Below are 9,291 nucleotides of genomic sequence, written 5' to 3'. Positions count from 1 at the left end.
CAGTTTTACCAATGTGTTTATTAAACCACTGGTTAAATATGCATTTTTTTGTAAAAGAACTATTGTTGCAGCTCACAAACAAAATATACAAATGACCTTGATTAACTTATAGGAAATGAAACCAGTTGTTAAATGTTTAGTCGACTTCTTGACCATCTAAGTAAGAGCTGACATGATGTGCCAAGTTTGTGAACATGTCTGATGGGAAGCAAAGTGTGACCTCATTTTAGCATCCTATTCTAAGGTCCACAGGTAAAGTGGTCAAAGCATCCTCAGACATTTACCACTGAAAGAAGGACAAACAGAGACGGAAATAAAAGAAAAAGACAGCAACTGGTTACGATATAACTAGATAACAATAATTTAGTTAACATAAAAGTGTCACCTTTACAGATAACCCATTATCTCTTTTCTCTGTACAATTCTAGTAGTTTCTTGTCTGCATGGATCATTTGCACACGTAGGTACCATATTCACTCTTTACAAACTTAATATCTCATATTCCTTCCAGACACAAAAGTCTGTCAACCGAAACATCTGATCATATGCATTCATTAAAATAATAATAATAATAATAATAATAATAATAATAATACAAAAAAAGCTTTAAAAGTCTTTGGGTAACCACTCAAGCCTGCATCCCACTCAAGCAAAAAAAAAAAAAAAAGAAGAACAGCCTGTAACTACAGGTTGTACATTCAGGCCACCTCTTCTGCAGTGTTAACAGTCTCTGGCTTGTTCCCCTTGTCTGGTCCGTGGGCCTGGGTAAGGGGGGCGGGTAAGGGCAGGGGTAGGATGAGGGACGTATGGCGCTCATTTGGACTCTGCTAGCAGGTAGACAATGAGCTCGTAAGTTGACAGCGTGATGGCCGTGTTGGGGATCTGTCGGAAGAGCTGTGGAATGAGTCCTCTGTAAAAGGCGGCATATCCCTCCTCCACCGCCACCAGACGCGCCGTCTGGAAAAAGTATTTGTACTTGCTGCCCTCTTCCCGTAGTCTTGTTCGGATGACTTCTGTGAACAGGGAGGAACAAAGGAGGATGGTTCAGTCTTTTGGTAGAAAAACCTGCTTGCCTATAAACACAATATAGGCTTTGGTCTATTTCAGAACCCTAAGCTGTTTGATTCCTCTGATGCATTTATCTGCTCTGCAGCAAATATCAAAAGACAAAGCCTGACTCAGCAGTATTTATCTAACACGCACTTCCGTGCAAACACACACATGCAAATGAGAGGGGATTTCATTGGGTCATTTACCATGAACAAACACCAAGACCAAAGTCTAGTGCAAAGGACAATCACTGACAAAACGGATGACTGTCAAAACATGATGGGGACTAATCTAAGCACCATCAGTGTTGGGGAGCGGTTGCCATCTGGCCTGAGGCCGCACACGTACCGTGTGGATATGCTACGCAGGAGGCACAGCCCTTGGCGAAGGCTGCAGCCACCATGAGGCCCAGGAAATCGGATGCTCCCTTCTGGCGCTCGGTCTTGGCGACGGTCGCAAGCTGCTCGGCCATGCGCTTCTTCAGTGTCTCGTAAATGAGGAAGCAGATCATGGTTTCTGAGATGCCGGCGTACGATGCCGTCAGGCCCCGGTAGAAGCCGCGCGGCCCCTCAGTCTTGTAAACATAGCGCGCGCACTGGAGTGCGTTCATCCTCCTCTCTCCTCTTGCTCTGCGGGGGAAGGGTAGAAATATTTTAGTCAGCAAATGTGTCATTAATCTTCTTTTTTAAAGCATAAAACTTATTCTGATACGTCCCCTTTTGGAAACTAGCCATTATACTTGCCAATTTTAAACCAACTTCTAGTTATGTCTTTACTACTTCTGGCTAATGGAGGAGCTATTCTGGAACATGTGGAGGCTGGTGTAGGAGAGGCCATACATTTCAACATGGAGTGATATGCAGCCCTGACATATTTTTGCTGCAAGACCTTAATGATCTCTGCACTTTCCTGGATATATATAGATTGCACTTTCCTGGATAAGTATAGACTGTCCTGTGAAGCTCTTGCCAGCTTCAAGGTGGGTATTTATATAGCGACGACACTGGTCACATGCTAATAATGATAGAGGGACAGTCCTAACGGGCTTAACACAAGTCACGCGTCAAAGAGTAGGGTTACATAGGGTTAAGGTTAGTCTGCACGTAGACACAGGGTCCGGTGTGAAGTCAGAGGGGACACTTGATAAATATTTGGTTTCCCTTCCCTGGCCTTAACCTGACGCAAGTTGAAGATGGTGACGCTAATGGAGAGCACTGCCCTCGTAGGTGAACTGCTCAGTGTTTGAATGAGAATGCTGTGTAAAGCTCAATGGGCGTCAACCTACTTATTCTCTAGCTGCATTCGTGTCTTGACCATCCAGATTGGGTTCATCAATGAGTTTGTGATGAAAGCTGGGGGTGGGGGGGGGGGGGGGGGAAGAGAGAAAAAAATGATCAATTCATGAGTTTGTTTTCTTTGGCTATTAATGTGGGTTTAGACATAGAGCAAGAATGTGTTGTGAGCATTCACTAGGTTGACCCACACCTGCGCACCCCGCTGAGGACATATGTACACCTCCACTGTTAGGCACAAAGATTCCATTGAATATCTCTTTGGACTTGGAATAGGCAGCAAAATACACAGCTCTGAAAACAGAAGAGAGAAACAAAAAGAGATAAGGGACATCGTTTAAAACCAGACACCAGTTGGTTGCATTGTTGGTCAGCCATTTCATTAAATTTAGGGGTTTTAGTTCGTTTTTTGAACCACAGCCATGTTGACGCAACTGCCACACCACGCCTGTGGTCAAGGGATACAGTGTCCAGAGCTGTCTGTTCCACACTGCTGCCCTTCTTTCATGTGCTTCTGGAACAGCCTTCTGGTGTTCCCATCACCAAAATGAGCTGAATAAGCAGCTGGATCTAGATATGCCCCTGTAGTCTTTCTGAACAGCCGTGGAAGCTGAGGGACACAGCAATAACACGGCCCAAAAAAAAAAAAAGGCATCAGCAACACAAAAAGCCCTTGTTTCCATGCCGATGATTGAACACTCTACTGCTATGTTGTCACACAGCTGTAGTCGTTTCCTCATTCCACCCTGCTGAAATGGCTGTTTGCTTAAACCACTGAAAGGCCTCACACTGGCTGATGACTGCATGAGAGGACACTTTTTCACGGAACTTCCTTGTTGTACTATTGTTGTTATTCAAACCATTCTGAAGGAAGTCAGGGTTAAAGTTTTAACTGTGCCTTGTCAGTTTTTATCTAATCTGAAGTTCTTTGGTTCACACAACATGCTTGTTCTTTGACAGTGTTTAGGTAAGGTGGTTGGTGAAAAAAAAGGTCAGCCTCTGACCTACTGGGGCAGAGTCACACTGTGGGTGTTCATGGTACATCATGGGACTAGCCCGTCCCCCCCCCCCGAACTGCTATCTATGGTATTCCATTACAAAAGGCCACCAAGGACAAGAGCTGACAATATTATTTATGTAAATATGCGACATTTGGGCCACATGTTAAGGCACTGGGCCACATTTGAGTATCATAGGCCTCAAATATTAAAGAACAATCTAAATGATTTATAAACAGATTTTTGTAATTACCTTGAAGGTGCAACTCCTACAAGGTTTGGACCCAGTCCTCTGAAGAGTGATCTTGGTCCCTCTTTTTGAAGAATTGACCTAAAACACAGGAAAACACAGGCACACAAATCATAAGATAAGCCCACTTATCGTAAGTGCATTTGAATTGCATTTCCTCTAAGTAGAACACATTCCTACTCTGCAGTTTCACCAGAAATCACAGGCGGCCTTACATACAGGCCGCCCCCTTCTGTTATACTGCACGGCAGACATGTGCCTTCGTTTTCCCTGTGCTCAGCGACAACTCTTCGAGGTGCAAAGGGAAGGTCCTTTTTTGTATTTTCATTTCCTTGCTGGTGATCCCCCCCCCTGGCTTAGCCCCACAGTCCCCCTACACCCAACACACAGGGCTGGCCAACTCATCAGTCTGCTGTTTTGGACAGGACTGAACCGGTTGCCCGAGGACCAAGTCCGTGAACTCTCTGCCCTCTGAATGTTGCGCTCCCTCGCAGCCAAGCCTGTAATTATTACTCTGAGGTGCCCTTTATTCCACTTACTGTGCTGACAAACATTACTGTGGCGTCTTTCTATATCTATCTCTCTCCCTCCCTCTGTCTGTCTGTTACATTCAACACCTATTCACAAATAATTGATTTAATGTGTTTTCAATCACAGATGATGTTCTTACAGTGTTGTATTATTTTTAATAGCCAACTGTGAGGTACTCATAATGGCACGTGTGTACCCCATTACCATAAACCTTTAAAAATAGAAACAAGAACACAGAGTGACACTTCAGAGATGATGCATGATTTAAATGTGTTTCCAATTGTTTTACTTCTTAGCAGTCAGGTCAAGAATACAATCAGAGTTCAAAGTAATCCAGTTTGTAGCATTTTAACTGGACCCCTACAGTTGGATGGATTGGGCAGCATGTTAACTACCATCAGTGATAAAGTAACAAAAAGGAAGGCGTTCACTGGTTTTACCTAGCTTAAATATCTACTAGGCTTCCTGGCTAATTATACAAATAAAACAAGCTACAATGAGGAAAACTGTTTGAAAAAAACTAAGGTGGAGATGTGTACACAGGAAATGAATCAGCTAATGGTTCACTAGGACACACCTCCAAAGTCAAAAACACATTAAGCACAAAAAAAAATGGCCTCTTCATCTCATTTTAGTGTCGGAATGTCCTGCAGCCCTGAGCAGAGACGTTCACGCAGGGACATCCTGTTCTAGCCGGGGCAAAACCTGACACCGCACCGGGCTGCTGAAGGAGTCATGTCAGAGCACAGACAGGGCGGCTGAGGAAGCGCTTTCCTTCACATGATCCGCCCCAGTCTAATCTGCATGATCGCGTGCTTCAGCCTGCACTGCCTAAAATAGGCACCCTCGACCAGCAGGGGCCCTAACCTTATGTAACACTGTCGCAGTCTCCCACGGGAGAGAACATCTCCTCTCCTCCCCCACAACCCTGTGTGCTCCAAACGTCAGCTGTCTCCCAGCACTCTGTGATGGGCTCTTGCTGCCAAAGGGAGGGCATAATCTCTGCTTTTTTTTAATGCAAGAGATTAATTCCACCATTGATATTGGTCATGTTGTGTACTGTGATGCACCTTCATAACCACAACACAAAACAGGTCTCAACTACAGGTTTCCCGCAAGCATTATCGTCGATCATTCCTGGCTTAATTCTGTATGGATTCAATGCAAAAGTCTAGCAAGGTAATCAGCCCTTTCCCAGAAAAATAAACATACGACTTCAATCTTTCAAGCACTGTGCTACATCTCTTCCACTCGCTCTCGTCACGTACTTACCGTAAGACCTGTAGCAGCCCCGGTGTGACAGCACCTGGCCGGATGACCCCTGCTCCATTGACTGTACCCATCTGCACCTGAAACACAGGCCGGAGCGACAGGCCTGAGGACTGAAGCCGTGTCTTCAGCACCTCCAAGGGGCAGGTGATGATGGCACCAACAGTACCGCCACATCTGCAGAGACAATTGATAGGATTTAGTAACATCATACCTCATACCAAGAACCAGACCATCAAATGTCAACTACTGGTCTTTTTTGTTAAGTAAGTAGTGCTAATACAGCATATAAGTGGGGATGTTTTAAAGAAGCAATAAGGAATTTTGATTGAAAACTAGTAAATCACCCACTGAAAGGGCATGCAAAAACCTTACAAACACCAACAGCAGCACAACTGGCTCTGATAAAAGGCTTGCTAGCAAGCTAATTCGTGTTTTTGGCAATGCAATTGGCAAGGTCTTGCAGAAACCGCAGAACTGCATAATATATTACTAGTTGTCTACAAAACTATGCTTGAGAAGAATGGCAAATAGTTGAATACAGCCTCTTTAAAGGTTATAAAGGTTAGTCCAATAAATGTTTAATATGCTTCTAGCCTATTGAGATGCTACTAAAGGCAATTTGAGGGCTATGGGTAGTCCAGATGTTATCAGAATCCATGTTTGACATTTTATGTTTCTAGTCATGTCACAAAAAAGTCAATCACTCCATCATAAAACAATAAATAAGGCTGTTACATAACAGTAGCATGACAAAACATCCCTGGGATTGTTGACACAACAGTTACTTATGCTGCTATCAGAGAACTATCTCTTCCATGAAAATAAACTGGTCACAAACTCAGTAGCTTTTCACCTACAATGTTGCATCACAGAAGTCAAGGAGAGTAAACGGTAGGGTTAGAACATGTCCAATAGCTGACGTACATTGATAAAAAAATAAATAAATAATAAAAATCAATGACTGGGACTGCTGTGTAGTCAATTTCTTAAAGAAAACCAGGAGCATAGTCCATTCTGCAATCCAAATATCATAAAATGTCAAATTTGAAGACAAAAACACCACCAATACAGTCTCAACAGATGAAACTTTGAGCACAGCAACATTTTCTGTGATGCCAGTGGAGGATAAAGCCTGTGCCCAAATCAGTCTGAGAGGTGCTTAAGATAATTGGCTGACTATTTTATCCGAAAGGCAATCACAATACAAAGTCAAGCCGTGCTCTCTCTAGGATGACTTAGATGGTTCTTCACTTATAAATGCTTAAAAATGGTCTCAAACTGAATAACTGCCCAATTTCCCAAGACCCATGTCCCCGTGCAATCCTGCTGTGAGAAACACACAAGGAGTTGGTTGCACAACATCCACAAGTTTTGCATAAGACGTGTGAATAAGAATTGCAAATGGGCTGATTCCGATATGTAGGGAAATTAGGATGAGCCACTGCCACTGACCTGCATGACCTAAAGTAATTGCTCTGCACACAAACCCATTCTGATGAAACATGAAAACTGCAGACCTATCTAAACCAGTCACACCAGCCCAGCTGCATTCATTAACAGCTTCTGGAACAGCTGCTCTGTCCTGATGTAAAAAATTATATGTGTTTTGAATGCCAAATGCAAAAAAATAGTGACAGCTGTACTGACAAAAAAAGTAGCACAAAAGATGAAATGTCAAGACTTGGGCCATCACCCTCTAACCTCCATTATGACAATGGAATAGAACTGTACAGAAAATGATTTCGTACTTTAACTTGATTTTGTAGCGATGCCTTGTAATAAGTAGCTATGAGTAGACAGCACTGGATCTGATGTATCAGCACATTTCTAGACATGGCATGAATAAATTATGTTATAAAAGGTATACTACTAGGTATAAAAGGTGAGATTTAGGGAAAGCATTTACCAGAACTGCTGCACTAATTAAAAAAAAAATTAAAAAAATCAGGGTAATCCATGACACCTTTAGGGAAATTAAAGTTTAAAGACCCAGAAATTACTCAAGGTGACCTTGAACATCCGTTCCCACTATAAATGACACTTTTCCACTCCTCAGTTATGAACTTACACAAGTAGTGTAAAACCTATAATTCTCTAAATACATGTTGTGAGGTGGGAACCTGTTTAGGTACGCGCAAGGAGAATGTAGTCATACTGCTTAAGTGTATCGGGCCGCACAGTATCCTACGCCTAAATAAACACCATAAGTGGCGAGCGATATTTCACCAGATCGCGCGTATCATATTTGAACTTCAGATATGGCTTTTTGCCCTCTATCCACATGTGCCACGTGAATCCTCATGTCATAGCGGCCGTCTAGAACAAAATGGTCGCTGCGTTAGCCCACTTGCTATTGGTTGACTAAGCATTTATGCTGTAATAAACCAACACCACAAGCTGTGTGACATCCGCGAGTTGTCACAGATGTCTTGATATATGTGCTGTGTTTTTTTTTTAAACACCATTACATATTTCGTTGGGAATCATTTGCACAGAGCAGTACGCGACTGTAGCATCGAATTTACCGAACCAAGGTTCCGACTGTCTACAATGTTATGCAATGACAACCCATGGGAAGTATATAATGTAACTTACAATTTACGTAAACGGTAACGTTACTTGAAATCAACGTATGTTTGCGGATAAACATTAGGCGTTATCGTAATCTAGACATTACTTGGACATTTTAAGCTCGATAAACGGCAAATAAGATACCTAACTAGAAATTGTATTCTGACATTTCAATACACAGACATTGGCCAAGTTCCCTAGCATAGCAAGCTAAAGATATTTAACGTTAAGCTTGCTATAGCCTTGAGGTAACTTGCCTCATCACATTTGTAAAATGAATAAGGCATTGGCATGGGCCAATGTTGCAGTTTGCTATAGTGTACCCAGAGCCATAGAAAACAGTGTACCCTAACGTTAGTCCTTGCGGTATCATACACTACTGCTAGCTAGCCAGCTAGCGTTAATGTCATAGCATCGATAACGTCCTTGAATAACCTGGTTAGCATGATCAAAGAGGCATAAACATTTACAGAATTAAATCTTGAATGTGTTATCGCCAAAGTGTTTTCAACATTTCTGGTCCTCACGTTTGTGAAACACTGACAATAACGTAAAATTACCCCCCAGAATAAAACCCTCGTGTTTGCTATCCCCCAATTTAAATGCACGCAATGGGGTACTAGCTAGCTTTACGACTTCATTGCAGACCAACGTAATGGTATTTCTCTAGAGCTAGGCGTTGAGAAGAAACACAACGTTATACAGATAACACGAAAAGCAGCTACAGCCATTTAAACGTTACGTGTTAATTGATGTAGAGTTTAACGTTAAGCATTGTAGCTCATCGAGGAGCAAAGCATTGACAGGTAAACCAACAAACACCCGTTATAAGAATATTTTGGCTCCAAAAGTTGTAACGTTGGCTAGCTAAGCAATGGTGATAGCTGGTCTACGGTCATCTAAATGAATGAATTTACATCGTAAACAAAGATACAAAATAGATATTCTACAAGAGGCTAACTCACCCCCCAGCAATGAGATGTAAAAATGTGTCCTTCTGTGCCATTTTTAGATCTTCATTATTATTCACAAAATATTAAAGAAAAAATATATATTCTTCTTTTTCTATCAGGCCGCGCTGACGACCAGCCTACTCCTTTGCAACGCGGCTTGATCTGCACAGTTTATAAGCTTGCGCAGAGTCGATAAAAGAGCTGGAGCTCATGAATAAATTGACGTCAGGGAGGCTGGCCGGGGGTGTTGTCCGTGACGTAGGTTTCTGTGTAGGCTACCTGGCGAGCCACAGCAACAGTGTTTGAAATGCCATATAACAATATCACACTCAAGTCATGCCATAAAGCAATCTACAATAAGACTTTAAATATTA

At 42.5% G+C, this 9,291-nt stretch overlaps 1 protein-coding gene across 1 annotated transcript; it reads right to left on the bottom strand.

Moving 5' to 3' along the window:
* Nucleotides 1–9,090, bottom strand: slc25a33 (solute carrier family 25 member 33). Its single transcript, XM_080853962.1, has 7 exons — nucleotides 8,930–9,090; nucleotides 5,394–5,567; nucleotides 3,594–3,671; nucleotides 2,536–2,636; nucleotides 2,336–2,402; nucleotides 1,399–1,679; nucleotides 1–1,013 (listed from the first exon to the last, which is right to left on the bottom strand). The coding sequence occupies exons 1-7, from the start codon at nucleotides 8,968–8,970 to the stop codon at nucleotides 814–816; spliced, it is 942 nt and encodes a 313-aa protein (XP_080710088.1). The 5' UTR covers nucleotides 8,971–9,090; the 3' UTR covers nucleotides 1–813.
* Between the last annotated feature and the right edge of the window lie 201 nt (nucleotides 9,091–9,291).

The sequence above is a fragment of the Sprattus sprattus genome, assembly GCF_963457725.1.
Source record: "Sprattus sprattus genome assembly, chromosome: 16".
Lineage (NCBI taxonomy): Eukaryota > Metazoa > Chordata > Actinopteri > Clupeiformes > Clupeidae > Sprattus > Sprattus sprattus.
This window is presented reverse-complemented; position numbering and strand designations above follow the sequence as displayed.

Excerpts from the sequence above, each read along its gene's own strand:
- slc25a33 (XM_080853962.1), bottom strand. The coding sequence starts at position 8,970 with ATGGCACAGAAGGACACATTTTTACATCTCATTGCTGGGGG. Across the intron at positions 2,637-3,593 it reads GTAGGAGTTGCACCTTCAAG|AGCTGTGTATTTTGCTGCCT; the intron begins GTAATTACAAAA and ends TTCTGTTTTCAG. Across the intron at positions 2,403-2,535 it reads GTCCTCAGCGGGGTGCGCAG|CTTTCATCACAAACTCATTG; the intron begins GTGTGGGTCAAC and ends CCCCACCCCCAG.